We start from the raw sequence: 15,165 nt of genomic DNA on the forward strand, positions 1-15,165 counted from the left end.
GAGATATGTCATGCAGGGCAGGAGAGGAAGCGAGGGTTTCTATCTTCCATATCAGTATTCCCCTACAAACTGGTCATGTACAAATCCATTTCGTATTGTATGCTAAGCATTCCTGTTTGTTCTCGTGTTCTAGGTCAATCAGTGGTTCTCCCCCAGCCCGCTGTGGTACAGCTCCAGGCTTCTGGGGTGCTGCCTGCCTCCCAGCCAGTCATTGCCGTCACTGGAGGGACCGCACCGCTCCACAATCATACGGTGAACACGTTGCTTCCAGCAGCTGGAAATGGCTCCACAAGCGGCAAAATGCCAGTGACGAAGCCGTTGCTTCAAAGCACCACACCAGCAACGGGGCTGGATGTAAGTTCTGACTGCGTGATGATAGCTGATAACCAAAGCTGGAAACAGTTTTCAGTTGCCTGCATGTGGGATATAATGGGAGAACCAGGTCAGTTTAGAGTCTCAGGAAGACAGAGCTGTAGTTGGGCTCATCTAATAGACTTTCTGACAGTAAACAGTGAATTCAGCAGCTTGGCAAAGAATGGGGAGGGACAGCTTGAGAGCTGCTGGCCTGCCTGGAGTTGCAGGCAGGAGAAGACAGTGCTGATACATTTTTTTTTTTTTTTTTCCTTTACTTGTCTTCTCAACTGCAAGCTCCCAATGGCTGGAGCGCTCTTACACACAGGAAGATTTGATATATCTGACTTTGGATTAGTGATAAACCAGTTTTCTAATCCATATAATAAAAACACTCCTTTGGAGGTGGATGAACTGGAAATGTCAGCAGTAGTCCTGATTCTTTTTCCATCCCCTTTATCTCCCTAGATTCTACTCATTTTTAGAAATTTCAGATATTGAGTTTCATATGATCCTAATCTCTTCAGACTCCGTTTTGATCATACATTGAATTAGCAGAAAAAGGAGTGAGCTCTCAACAGTTACTGTGCAAATAAATCAGTTTTTCCATAGCAGCTCACAGTAAGCAGTAAGTGTAAATGGAAATGGCTTTTGAGATGTGTGGAGGTTTTTTTCCCACTTCAGCTTTGACATCCTAACTAGCTTGGAAGCTGGGTGTTAGTGGGATTTAGTTCCTAGTAGTTTGGAGCTACTGTGGTTGTGTTTTGTTGTCCAAAGGAAGGCATGGTTGTGGAAAGTATCAAAGCTTCTTGTTTGTGGCTTTTAAACTCTGAGGGTGTCGTACTCCAGCATGGTGTTTTAAGTGCAGTTGTCATGAGCTGAGGATGGTATCGCATCTCTCGGTGTGAGGGAGAAAACACGGTCTCCATTCCTGTGAAATTTTGCAGTATAGTCAGCTGCTTATGAGAATAGCAGGACGCTGTTTCTCAAAGGCGTATGCCTTCTGGCTGCTTTGGAGGGACGTTGCTGTACGGTTTCCTAGTGTCTGAGAATTGCCACTCGTGCTTGATGTTGAATTTTCCTTGTTATTCATGTTTCTGTGTGGGCTGCATTTTTAAATGAAAAATTATTTGCTATAAATAATTCAGGAGCCAGACTGCAATGGAAACCTAATCTTGAATTTGCAAGACCGCTGGCTGACAGACCAGTGAAGAGCGCTGCTTTTTTAAGTGATAGTTGCCTGCCATGCAAAGCCAAGCTGAAGAGACCTGTCAGCAGTCATTAGATTTGTGGCTCCCTGTAATCAGGACTAGCATGGCACCTTGCCGTTGTCCGAATATAAGGTTTAACTAACAAAACCCTCTTATTCATCATGCTTCATATGCATGTCTGTGACAGTTGATAGTCAAATGTGTAGCTGGGGTAATGCGTAGCTGTTTGTTTTGAACGATGGTTGTGTGAGTATTTCCACCTGATGCTGTTTGAGGGAGGCAGTTTTAAGACTTGGTTTCGGCCTAAACGCTGCACATCTTACCTGTGTTCATTGAAACACGAAAAACCAGTTGCAACTGCTCTTTAGCACATACTGTGAAATAGCACTTTGAAAAAGACCACATGCTTCAGGATGCAGCTGGCGCCAACGGGGTTAAAACATCGTGCGGCTGCCGTGGACGCCACATGTGGTGCTCAGAGCTGCACAGATGTAGCTGTCATTTGAGCTCTGTAACATATTTGTGTTTGCTAATCTAAGCAGATGTTGCAAGATAAAAAGAAACACTGCAGGACTTTATTTTGGGCTTAGGAGGGATAAACTGCTGGCTTAACACTTTGCCCTTCCGATGGCTGAGACCAAGAGCGGCTGATAGCAAGCTGTATGCGTGAGGCCCTGCATTGTGCCCCTCCTGATGGCACGCGTTGACGCAGCTTGCCAGCCACGGGGAAGCACCGGGCTTTCAGTGCGATCCCTCTTCACTGGGAGACTGGTGAAGAACTTTCCGAGAGAAGACTGGACAAAAGAAATGCTGCCTAAGCAAGCCGCTCTTCAGGTTGAAGGAGGAGAGGCTTTTAACTAAAAAAGCAGATAGCCTTTCCTGTTGCAATTAAATGATACAAGGACATAAAGAGTAGGTGTGTGAGGGAATACAGTTTAGTTGTGTCCTTACAGGCCTTTCTCTCATGTTTCCATGCTGTAGTGAGAAAGGATTTAATTCTGCCTCCCAGTTCTGTTGATTACAGAAATATTGAAAATACAGCAAAAATAAGTGTGGATTTCTATTAATGAATCCTGTTTTCTGTACTATACGTTGGGTAATTTTCATGTGAAACGAACTCATTAGTCAAGTTGTGTTCTGTTGAGTTGCAGACAAGAAAGCCCAGATCTTTCATAAGAACAGAGGAAACACTTGCATAGGTTCTATATTCCCGCATTTAAGATGCATCTTCAAAGGCAGCAGCTTTCATAAGCTGAGGTAAGAAGCCAGCCAACATAAAGTTGAAATGGTTTGTACTTTCAGCTCTTTGTTAACTTTCCCAGTGTGTGTACCAAAAACTCTGTGGGGTGTGAGAGACATTCTTACCACCTTGCACTAGAAGTACAGCTTGCATTGGAATGGAGGTTACGTTTTGCTCAGAACTGAGTTTTCTTTGGAAGACTAAACTGAGGTAGCAGTGTTTATTTGTAAAATACATGACTCTTTTTTTTTTTATAAAGACTCTGAAGACAGGGGACAATCTGAATCTAATTAGTACTGTTTGAAGCAAGGTTTTGCAATAAACCTTTCACTTCTCCATATTTACAACAGCTTGTGTGTGTATTAGTGGTGGTGTAGTTCCTAAAGCTAGGAGGCGAACATTGCATCACTCATTAACGTTTGATTTTAATGCCAATGTTTTCCCTTTATGGGCTGTGTTTCCCGAGAACCCGAAGTTATATCTCGAGTGGTAAATTAATACAATGCAACCTACAAAGAAGGAGGCTGCAAAAGATGTTAGCAGAGGTGTTTTCTATGTTTCATCTTTGTTCAGCACTTCACAAAGCAGTGTTGCTCAAGCAGTCTGACATTATAAATTAGTTCCTCTCTCTTCCGGTTATCAAAATGCTCAAGCAAGGGGCATGTTTATCTTGGTGCCAAGCCAGCTGTGTAATGCTTAGTGCCATGCTGCTTCCAGGTTTACACACACACACTTCTTTCTGTTTCCTACATCAAATTTAGATGCAATCGCGTGTGCAGTTGGGGCTTATCCACCAAGAGAAGCCAGGCAAGCACTAGAGGGTGGACCAAGGACCTGAAACTGTTTTAGGGTCTGTCAATTAAAACAAAATTGCTCAAGGGCACGAATAGTTAGCTTTCATTTGAGCAAGCTTAAGAAATGAGTGGAAGTGAAACTTGTGTGGCATAGACAGAAATGTAGTTATTGCACAGAGTACCTTGAATCGGACTGGGGAAAGCTGCTGTTCCTGACAGCGTTTGGAAAACGCTGAGGAAAGGAGGGCAGTCCAGATGGATACCATCAGAAACATAACTGGTAGCGTCTGAAACTGCGACAGATGTAGCTTAGGATGTACTCTTAGTGTAGAAACACTGCACTGGTGCTTTGACTCTCTGTTTTCTCCAGGGTAGCAGGTAGATTTGCCAGAGGTTCCAGACATCTAGTCAAAATCTATCCAGTGAATAATTTGGACCAGGTCTGCAAACAAGAATGGATGTAAACAAGTTGGTCTTCTCTGTTTGACTTCATGATGCAAAACCTCTTTTTAAAAAGAGGAATGTAACTACTTGTTTGGAATATCACACAGCTCAAGCCAAAGCTGCTGCATGAACTCATTCCTTATTATTTCATCTCTGGATAGTTGAAGTGATCCCGGCCCCAGATTGGTGTGTTCTATACACTGCAGTCCTTGGCTAGCCTGAAGCTTTTTTTCCTCCCAATTTTTTGTATGTCTGCAGAAGTTCTCTTTTGTGAAGTATTGTAGTACTTAAAAAATTCAAGACAAAGCTTAGTGTTAATGAAAATATGTTAAAATATTTTCCTTCTCCACTCTCTGCTGAAGGTAGAAACTGGAGCAAGTACAAACAGCTTCACTTTCACAGATGTTTGTTGGTGGCAGCAGACTAGACATACAATGAATGATCTTTACAGAAAGCAATTAGATCAACATGGAGACAGCCCAAAATGTTAATGCACTGTAACGTGTTTTCTTAGTCTTTGTCACCAGCCTGAAGTATCATGAAGAAGAATGACTTCTTCAAACAGCCTGCAGCCAATTTTTCTTGCAGACACCAAAGGCCAAGAGCAACATATTGTCTGTGTACGGGTATATACAGGGAGGGAGTTGGAAAGCTATGGTTAAGGTTCTTTAAGCAGCCAGACCTTGACCGGAGCACGCTATCTTGAGTTTGTTAATGTTACTGTTCTGTGACTTGTTTATTTTTTTTCCTAGACTGATACTTCTAGAATAGATCTCATCTTTTTTCTTTAGCTTTCATGCTAAAGTATGAGTAATATGTACTCTAATATGTACAAGTTACTCCAGCGCATGTGTTGGTAGCTACTGGAGGATATCCAGGTCTGTCTAAGATACAGATTCAATTCTCTATCAGTGTAAACATCGTCAAGGCACATCCTGTTGCAGCTTAATAATGTGATAGAAGTCTTCTGGTTTTAATAAAAACAGAGTTGCTGTTGCTAATTTGTGAGGGAAAGGAAATCAACAGAGTAGTGTTTAAATTTAGGATTTCAAGTAGTTTTGTATAGCTCTGCAGTATCGATCATCATTATCCTTGTCAGCAGCAAGAGGCTTTCAGTCTTAAGTCGTCCCACTCAGTGCAAACCACAAAATGAGTAAGTGGTGAGAGATGATAGACTGTTCCTGCTTGGAGAAAAAAAAAAAAAAAAATCAGAGTCATCAAGGCTGTTGGAGTGTGGGGAGGGGTTACTTTGAACTGTCCTAGTCTGGTCTTGCAGCGTGAATGTCTGCTAGTGGTTGGAGTGAATTATGTGCGCTCTTGGAGTGCATCTGCTGGTGTAGCTTCATCCAGAAGGAATCGAGTTTGCTCTATTGGAGACTGTTCTGTGGCGTGATTCAAAGCATATTAAGTGGGACAATTAGGAAACGTGCATCAAAGCCACACTTTTGATCTGAAATAGTATGCTAGTGTTCATGTATCCAGAAACTGCATTTGAACTGCCATGTAAGTGCTTGATACACACACAATGTGCGATCTGAGGTCAGCAACAGTATTCAAAATCTCAAAAACTGTATAGCAGAGCTGGAAAAGGTACAGAAACAGGTATAATCATTGTGGAAATGGCTTCCATGCAGGACAGACTAAGAAAACATTGGACTTTCCAGTTAAGAAAACAGGTGACTGATTGTAGCCTATAAATTGGCACATGGTAGAGCGAAGGTGAAAGACATTCTTGCTACCGTGCAGACCTGTAGATATGTGTTTTCTGCTTTGTGATTTGATTGGTCAAATCAAACTGCTGCTCCAGTATACATTTTGCATCTCCTACATGTAGCAAGTTGAGGATGCAGGAGAAAATAGCGAGAAAATAGCGACAGCACAGGACCTGTCTTTTACTTATTTAAGAGCTATAACTCTCGGAGGTGTACTGTGATTCTTAGTTGACTCTGTGCTGAATGTTTCAGCTCACTTGAAACAGAGTGCGGGAAGCTATGGATGTAGACTTTTGACAAGTAGAGGAGCAGAGATTGTGCATGAAATAGAGGTGCTTTTAACTTGGAGATCATTACCAGGCCTCTGTATTGTCTGTCTAGGTAAATGTCTTGAGAAGACAGCAGCGCATGATCAAAAACCGGGAGTCAGCCTTTCAGTCACGGAAGAAAAAGAAAGAATACATGTTGGGACTGCAGGCAAGGCTGGAGGCAGCCTTACTGGAGAACGAGAAACTCAAGAAAGAAAACAGCACACTGAAGAGGCAGTTGGATGAAGTAGTATTAGAGGTAAGATATTGTGATGAAGTCTGACTTTATGTAATAAGACAGTTGCTCAGGTGCTCAGGCACTTGGACAGAATCATGGAAATGTTGACTGGAATACTTCTGTGGGGTTTCTAGCCCACCCTCCCAGCCTGAGCAGGACTTTCGCCAACTCTAGGTCAGGACAGCTGTCGCATTACCTAGTTGACTTTTAGTTCTTTATTTCATGGTGCTTCGCAAGATTTCACTGAGAAGATAGACTGGATAGAAGCTGAATATAATGTACAAACAAAAGAGTTCTGTTTTTAAGTAGTCCTGGCATGTATTCGTACATAATTAGGCAAATATAAATCTAAAAAGCAAGCATAATTTGATATATTTAGCTTCTGATATACCTTTGCATGTCTGTGCCCCTATTTTATTGCATGTCTTCTGTGTTTTTTCCTGTTTAGAACGAGAAGCTCAAAGTATCATCTCCAAAGAGAAGGACCCTGTGTGTGATGGTGATACTGGCTTTCATAATGTTGAATTATGGTCCATTGAGGTAAGCTGCCTAGGAATACCTCCTAGCATAGAAAGTTTGCTGTCTTGCGATTTTTGTCTGAATCTTCAATAAAGGCAGTGTTGTGTTTTAAAGCCTTGAGCATGAAACCTGACTTCTGTCCTTTACAGATGAGTCTTCCCCTGTGCAGGCGGAATATATAATATAATAATATTTTTAATATATATATATATATATAATAGTTCCTCTTTTAAATTATAATAATACAGTTCCTCTTTTAAATTATAATATAATAATATAATACATATATAATGGTTCCTCTTTTGGAATCCTTCTGACAACAAGAGCTAGATCTTGTACTTTTATTTCTCTTGGCTTGGCATTTTGTTAATCGGTGCAGCATACAGCAGTTTGTCTGCCCCATTTATACTTGAAGAGATTAAAGAGCTGGGTTTAGAATCCTTTTAGAAAAGAAGTCGCAGACTTTGAGAGCTCATCTGCTTGTTTATACCTGTGCTAATCTCAATAGCGGTGTGTTTAAGCCGGTTCTAGTACCCGGTGCGGGAAATCCCACTGTTTGTTCCAGTGCTTTGCAATCCTGACCATTAGATACGTCTAGCCACAATCTTCCTCATTGCAGCGTAAGCCCTGTGTTACTTGTCTTGTAGATCTGGTGAATAGATTGTTCCCCCTCCTTAACTAGTTGAAGTGGTAACCAAAAACCTCTCTTGTTCAAACGGTATCAGTGGGACATAGGAACCAGAGAGCGGGAAGGAAATGCTGCATTACTTCCCAGACACTTTATAAAGACATCTGTGGAAGAGAGGAGACTGAAAGGGACACTTCTTGCATGTATCTGTTTAACCTGGCTTTCGAGCATAAGGACCTTTTATATGAAGCTGTTCACTTTTTCAATAGGGGAGGATGTTTCAGTAGATTCTTGGTGAACACTGTCTCCATTTGCCCTCAAAACCCCAGTCAAACTAAAGGAATGAGATGGGATAAATCTGGAGGAAGGCTTTGTTTCTGACTGATAACCTTTTACAATGATGTTGTTTGTATTTTTAATAATATTAGAAAATTTGCTAAAGCTTTTGAATACTTTTGAAGTATTTGCACTTACTGAAAATACCGTTTATCTTGGGCAGTGAAATACAGCTGATAATTTTACATTGATATGGATGATTTTAAGGTAGACCATTTCTTAGGGCTTGTATTGGGAGTTTTGACTATCGGACAGAAAAATCAGCTTCCAGATACTGTGGTAGATGTGTAGATCCCATCTGCATTTGCAATCTTTACCACTCACTCGAGAGACGCTGTTCTTACTTGGTGACGATGAGTAGGACCAGTAATCTTTTTGAAGCTGAAAGACATTTTAGTTGCCTCCACGTTACAGTGAGGAGTTGGAATGCAAGAAGCTCATTAGTTCTGAGAGGCTTGGAAACATACAGAAAATGAGTGGGAAGTCTCGTACCACAGTGCTGTAAGCTCCTATATCAGCTTCTCTACCCCCAGGAATGGGGAAGGTATTGAGCGTGATGGCAAGAAACTGCTGTCAAAGTAGACTGAAAGATCAGTTTGTGTTCATGTATTTGCAACAATCAGTAACTATAGGAATGTAACAGAGTTAATTTCTTGGCCTGATTGATGTTTAATTAAGTAGATAAAGCAAAAAGATGTTCTTGGATGTCTGGCTGAGCATGCCAGTGTAATCGTGGCTGAACTAGGTGGTCTGCATCAGTACTGGGTTTAGGCAGTGAGGAGAAATGTAGTTGCAAATTTTCAAGGAATGACCGTTATCTTTCTGCCTTCCCCCACACCCTAGCAGAATAAATGCTTGCACTGCAATTAAAATACTAGACTGTATCAAGGTGGTGTCTATGTTGATTGTGCAATTACCCTTTGGAAGGCCCAGAATGTGGCGTATACCAAGCATTACTTAAGATTTCACTCCTCCCATATGCCTTTTCTTCCTTTTATAGAGGTGTCACTGAATGGTAGCTCCACAAATGTGATAGTCATGATTGCTGTTCTGCTTGGGCCTTAACAACAGAACCTGCCAATATACGTGACGTTTTTCAGTCCCTGCAACTTCTTACAGAAATAAGGATTTTGTTGCTGTTGCTATAATATCCATGCTAGCTTTTAGTTCAGCAAAAGTATTCCCTCATACCGCATCCCCCCCGCCCCGGTTAGCCATCTGTGGAATACCTAATTTCTATGCAGTGGTCAACTGGAAAGAATTCGAATTTGAAACTTTGACGGGATTGCCATTTCTTCTATGTAGGAAATCATTTCACTTGCACACCTGTATGGAGGTATGACAGCATTCAGGCACAGCATGTTTTGATTCGAGCATATTAGCAGTGAATATTTTATTATTTAAAACCAGTGAACCATTGCAAAGAGTGAGTGACGTCCAAAAAAATCAAAAATGTCGGAATTTCACCCCTAAATTCTGTAGCAGACTTTGGAATTCCCTTAGGTGGCCTTGTTGTAAGGTGCTTCTCAGTTTCGTGATTGGAAGTGATAGGATTCGTTGAAGGCCAGAGGTGAAACAAAAGAAGGGGTATATAGGTTTTCTCTTTAGCTGCCTATTTCTGTCAAGTCAGAGAAGGCAGGGAAGCAGTGGGCTGCTTTGGGGACAGGGATATGAAGAGATGCAGTGCAGTGTATGGGCACTCAGCATCCCACAACAAAACATCTGGATGGTTGGCTGTGTGGGTAGTTCTGTGTTTTCTTCTGCATTGTGGATGTGTTGTGCTAGCACTGGTTCACACATAATTTTCTTTACTGGTCTTAAGTCTCGTTGACTGTGTGTGTAAGTGGTGAGATGTTTGTGATGTTTCATGGAGGCCTCTGAGGCTGTGTTGTTCTTCTGTTCTAAGGCTGTGAGAAGCAGTCCAGGATGTGGCAGCCCTTGGCAAACAAGTTTAGCAGATAAAATTTTTCTGCTGGCACATTTTTTTCATGCGTATGAATATAATATATGTATGGGTAATCTCTAACATTGAGCATGGGAATGTGGGAGTGGGGCTGAAAGTGCGGTGGGAAAGCTGGCATATTGACCCAAGACATTTGTTTGAAAATATTGGAGGGAAAGTCTAGTCCAGCCTGTTTAATTGCCAACAAGCTTTTCAGAACATTCTTCAGTCTTGGAAATGGTACTATGTTATCTCTGATAAAAAAATGTAAGTTGCATGAAATACAAATTGAATATAAATGTGGATTGAATGCTTTCTGATTCCGAAAGTGGCTTGTATAGACCTAATGGTAACTCTGCATTGTATTGTACTGTGTTACTAAACTCTTTTGGTTTTGTTGATATTTGTACAGAAAACCAGAACTTTCAATCATTAAAAGCAGAAGTGATTTAGCAGGAATTCTATTAGTGTAAGCTTCTATTTCAGCTGTTTGCTTTATACTAGAAAGGTGCCCAGGAATTTCCCATCTGTGTGTCAATGAACTATTCTCTAATCTTTGTGAATTATCTGGATTTGGATTTAACATCTATTAAAATTTCCTTTTATTATTATTTAAGAATGATTGGTTAGGTGTATGAAGGGAAAAAGGTACATTTTGATTTAATTCCTTGAAGAGGGCAACCCCTTGCCCCAGTCTTGCATACCATGAGGTGCAAGACAGGAATTGGCAACCCACTGTGTTTACACAAAAGGCAGTGAGCACAGGAACCTGGGCACGCAGCGGGTCGGGAGCTGGAACCGTGACATCTGGAGGCAGGTATCTGTGGGAGGCAGCGGCTCCTGCCTTGGTGCTTGCCTGCTGCGAGAGCTGGTGTCGCTCAGCACGTCTGTGTTCTCAGCTGGCATGGCACCCCTGAAAGGTTGCTCATTTCTGGCATTAGGAAATGTCTAATTAGCTGTGCATTTTTTTTTTATCATCTACAACACAAAATCTGAAAGTTTTCAGACAGTTACAATTCCTAGATGCCTTCTTTTTTTTTCTTGCTTGATTTCCATATTTGTGTTAGACGGTGCCTGGGTAGTAACCAGATCTGAAAATGTGTTAAACAAGCCCAAACAATGCTGAAACAAATGGAAACCAAGCACATGTTCTAGTCTAAACAATCCATGTATTTATTCTGGGAATCTTTTTCTTTTGTTTCTCTTCCCTGTTCCCATTTGAACAGAAATTGTATTGTGTGCTTGTTTTTTTAATGCAAGTCCTACATGTGATAGTGGAATATTTGCAGGAAGCTAACCCAACTAATGTGTCAGAAGTAGGGAAGCAAGAAGGATCACAGAAAATGCAAAAGGTATATTGTCTGCATCTCTGCTTCTTGGGGCAGTAGCAGCAAAGCATGTAAGCCAGGTACTTGCTAGTGGCCCTAGCATTATTTTCTTCATTATGAAAAATGTTCAGCTAGTTATTTTTTTCCTCCTCATCAGTGTGCTTAAGCTTACATGGTAGTCATCATCTAACAACAGTCTTAGAGCATCTGATAAAGTTGTTAGCCAGCTAGAATGTGTCCTAACTACCATTTCAGATATTTAGTGGACAGATAAAAAAAGAAAAATACGAAGTTGGAGAGAGGAAAGGCAGATCTCTGAAGAGATTGAAACAGAGGGTTTGAGAAGGTGGTGTGATACTTTTTTATTATTATTCATTTCAGTTTTTTTTACAAGCTGGCCATCTCTGTCTGGCTGGAACCCTTTTCAAACTGTAAAACAGACTTGGTGATGTAACCAAAAATTCTTAAGCTGTATTTGTGGTGGAAGATGACTGAGGTGGTGATTGATGGAGCTAAATAAAGCTGCTGCTTCAGAGTCTCTTGTGTCCTGTTGACCTACAGCAGCTGTGCTAGAATTGCTGGCGTTTTGTAGAGACTTAGTTGCGGCTCCTCTCTAGAGTGTCCTGACAGGTTTTCGTCTACTGTCCAGGACTGTCCTGGAAACTGAATAATCTATTAAAAATTTAAATCCACTGAGCAGTCTGCAAATAAAGACATCAGCCTGGGTAGCTGAGAAGTGTGATTCTTCTGCTGTTGTCGTAGACTGCAACAAATGGGCAAACAGTGATTTTTGACTTGAAATACTTAGGGGTGTGTCCCATTTCTTAGACTGGTAACAGAAGTGTTAGGCAAAAAATTCAGAAGTAGTAAGATTAATCATCTTTTACTAAAAATGAAGAAATAACCTAAGGGTTGTTCAGCTGCATGCTGCCATGGTCTTCTGCTTGTAAGCATGAAGTAATCAAAACGCAAGTCTTTCACCATCACCCAGATTAGCATCCCACCTAGTCTGCAGGCTGCTGGTCAGTGCTAACGTAGCCTGCTGAGCATTTGGAGCACGCATGGTTTGGGCTGCTGAAAGCACCACCCGTTGAGCACACCTGTGCTGGTGTCAGTGTGGGCTCGAGCCCTTACTCAAGCTGAGCAATCTCGAGTTGGTGTGTTGGAGAGCAGGATTATTCTGAGATTTGGTGCATTCAGCGGTGTTTTTGTGCAAGTTTGCTATTGTTTGAGACTTAATGCTGGACTTCTTGATTAAAGTAATAGACCCATCTTACAGCAAGCAGGAGCCTAGGGATACCTCAGTGGTAGGATGTTGGAAAGTCAGAGAAATAATTTTGTAGTTTCCTTAAAAGGAGCATTAGCTGTGCAGGCAAAGGACCTGATCTCATTACCATAACATCACATGCAACAAGTGTTGTGTTGCTGCAGAGAGGCGTGAGCTGTATGTTGTACGCTCAGGTTTGTCAGCGTGGATCCCACCCGCAGTAGTCGGTCCTGGGCCAAGGTCTCAGTGTGGTCTGGATCTCACCACTGTGTTGCCCTGGGAGGCGAGCTCAGGCATGAGATTGAGCAGCGTTTGAAAATGCCCCGAATGTCCTCTGGAGTAATACGTGCTAAGCAGACTGAAGACTTGGCTAAAATGAAGGGCAATGACTAGCAACTGAAACACAGCATATTTTTTTTCCTCATGCCTTAACAGTTCTCCCTGACTGTGTGTGTGCTCCTCCCTCACTCCGTTCCAATACAAAGTCAGGGCAGGTTGGTTGAAATCACTGATAGCTTGTAGTGCAGTGGTGGAGGAACTCCCCAGCCAGGCTCCTTGCTTGGCCATTGCTACCTTTCAGCTGAGCCTCATCTAGGAGTGGTGCTGAACTGTGAGTGTTAAATATTGTACCCGTGGCCTGTGACTTCTTCAGCTGCAGGCTGGATAGTGCTGTCTAAATCTGCACTGACTGATGAAGAATCTCTAACAGATGTTCTGGGAAAGAGAACCACAAATCTTGGGCTTTACAACAGGCTGAGTTTCTTACTCTCAGTTCATCCAATCCTGGGCATTTTTGTACTCAGTGAAGGATAGAAAAGGATTGTTTCTCTGCTTTTTTGCAAGCTTCAGTAGCGTTCCATATATCTCCAGGAGGTTAATAGACTTAAATGTGGTGTATACCTGAAGTATGCTAACAAACATACACACAAATGGTGACAGTCGGAGCTATGATTTTTGTACACACTAGTAGAGAGTAACTGGTGAAGTGTGAAGAGAAAACTATTTAGATGAATGCAAGAGGCACGCAACAGTGCCATGTTAGCCAGCTCCTTCTGGCTGCCAAGGAAATACAGAGCCCTCGCAAAACCAGCAGAAACTCAGAAACACATTTATGGCTCTTAACACTTACTTTAATGTTTGTGACGCTGAAAGAATACATTTCAGTACTGAGTTGAGTGTACATTGGTGTTGGACATCCCCCAAAGCTAGAAAACTGCTTCTGTAGCACACCTTTGATCTTGTGTTGTAGTTTCTCCTGGAAGAGAGAGAGAGGAATCGAGAGGAAAAGAACAGGTTGGGAATTTGGATTTGGGTTCAGGTTCCAGACCTTTCAGGACCTCTCTTGATGGGTTAGTGCTTGAATAAATTTCAACGCCCTTGATTTTCTTACAAACTACAACTGCAGGAGCAGGAACCGATTCCTTCCGCCTTCCCCTACTGATCACAGCCACATGTTCATCCTGGCAGAGTGGTGCCTTGGCCTGGCTGCGCTCGCTCGCCTTGTCCTGCAGTTGCAGTCCTGGTGCAGTTGCAGAGCCTGTGCAGAATGCCAGATGCACTTGCTGATAACTTACCCTTTTCTCCATGCATTCATCTGCTGGGCTGGGAGCGAAATACAGAAAGTTTTTGTACAGAATTAACATTGCAGTTGAGACTGCTTGCATCAGGCCTGCCCAAGCTTTGGCAATGTCCGCTTCCGAATAACTGTATATAGTTTTCTAAGCAAACATGAACGGTCTGGATGTTGACACTTGCTTCCTTCCTTTCTTTTCTAACAGATTTATTTAAAACAAATCGCTTTCTTTAAAGTGAAACACAAGGAAAAACATGGAGGTCATCCCTCTGCCTTGGGTTGCTTTCCTCATGCTCCCCAGCAGAGGAAAGAGGCCAGGCTCCTCTCACCAGCCCAGCACTCGCGGTGGGTGGCTCTGGAGCAGTCTGACAGGAGAAGGTAGTGCCTTGCTGTCGGCAGATGGTGCCCTCATCGGCAATAAGAAACAAGAAGTACTTTGCAGAGAGCGTTTGGCACTGTGGCAGCATTGTCTGGAATCAGTTAGGAAGAGGACAAGGACCTTGGTTGGTGTCTCCTTGCAATGTCAACTTTAGCCTGTTGGAAACATCCCAGCTCATATTCAGAGATGGTTCTGTCCCCAGAAAACTCTTTGTTATGATATCACTATTGGCTTTTGTCTACAAATTACTGTACAACTTAAATGTCAGTGTTCAAAACTTGAAGTGCACAGGGTTTGTTCAGCCAGAAGTACAACTGAAATTTAGTTCGGGCTCCTGGCAGGGCTCGTTTTTACATTTATCAAACTGACATTCAAACCAAAGAAGTAAAAATACAGCTAAAATATCAGGTGCCATTGAATGCCTGGAGAAACCGTGACAGGAGTGTTGCTTTTCTTTCCCTCCTATAGTCAAATTTATCTACACTTCTGAACAAACATCTGCATGAAGTATTTAGTGGTTCTTTCTTTTTTCCTGTGGATCTGGTTTTGCATCTTAAATAAGCCGATAGCTCAGCCAGCTTGGACAGGGTGTTTGTGGCTGTGTGAAAATGCTTTAATGCTCACGGTGTCTGGGATGTCCAAATGCAGGCTGCAAAACCTTGGTAGGCATTTCAGGTGTGTAAGTGTGGCCAAACAGAAAAGGTTCCAACTTTCAGCTTAAGGCTTTACTGGGCAAGGCGACCAGCCAGTTCTCGGCTTCAGTCTTTCTTGACTTTTAATGTGAAGCAGTAACTTAGTTCCTGCAAATAGTAGGACTTGCTCAGGGCAGATACGCCAAAATGCTCTTTCTTTTCCAAATTTTCATCTTGTAGCCCAACAGAAGGAAAAAATTGTC

The 15,165-nt window shown here is 42.1% G+C and overlaps 1 protein-coding gene across 1 annotated transcript in view; it reads left to right on the plus strand.

Moving 5' to 3' along the window:
* The window catches only part of ATF6 (activating transcription factor 6), an 84,756-nt gene that overhangs the window by 7,054 nt on the left and 62,537 nt on the right, over positions 1-15,165 (plus strand). The window contains exons 7-9 of the mRNA XM_075422356.1: positions 134-354; positions 6,134-6,319; positions 6,747-6,838. Coding sequence (XP_075278471.1) covers positions 134-354; positions 6,134-6,319; positions 6,747-6,838 — 499 coding nt within the window. The remainder of the gene's footprint in view (positions 1-133; positions 355-6,133; positions 6,320-6,746; positions 6,839-15,165) is intronic.

This window comes from Opisthocomus hoazin, chromosome 6, assembly GCF_030867145.1.
Source record: "Opisthocomus hoazin isolate bOpiHoa1 chromosome 6, bOpiHoa1.hap1, whole genome shotgun sequence".
Taxonomy (NCBI): Eukaryota; Metazoa; Chordata; class Aves; order Opisthocomiformes; family Opisthocomidae; genus Opisthocomus; species Opisthocomus hoazin.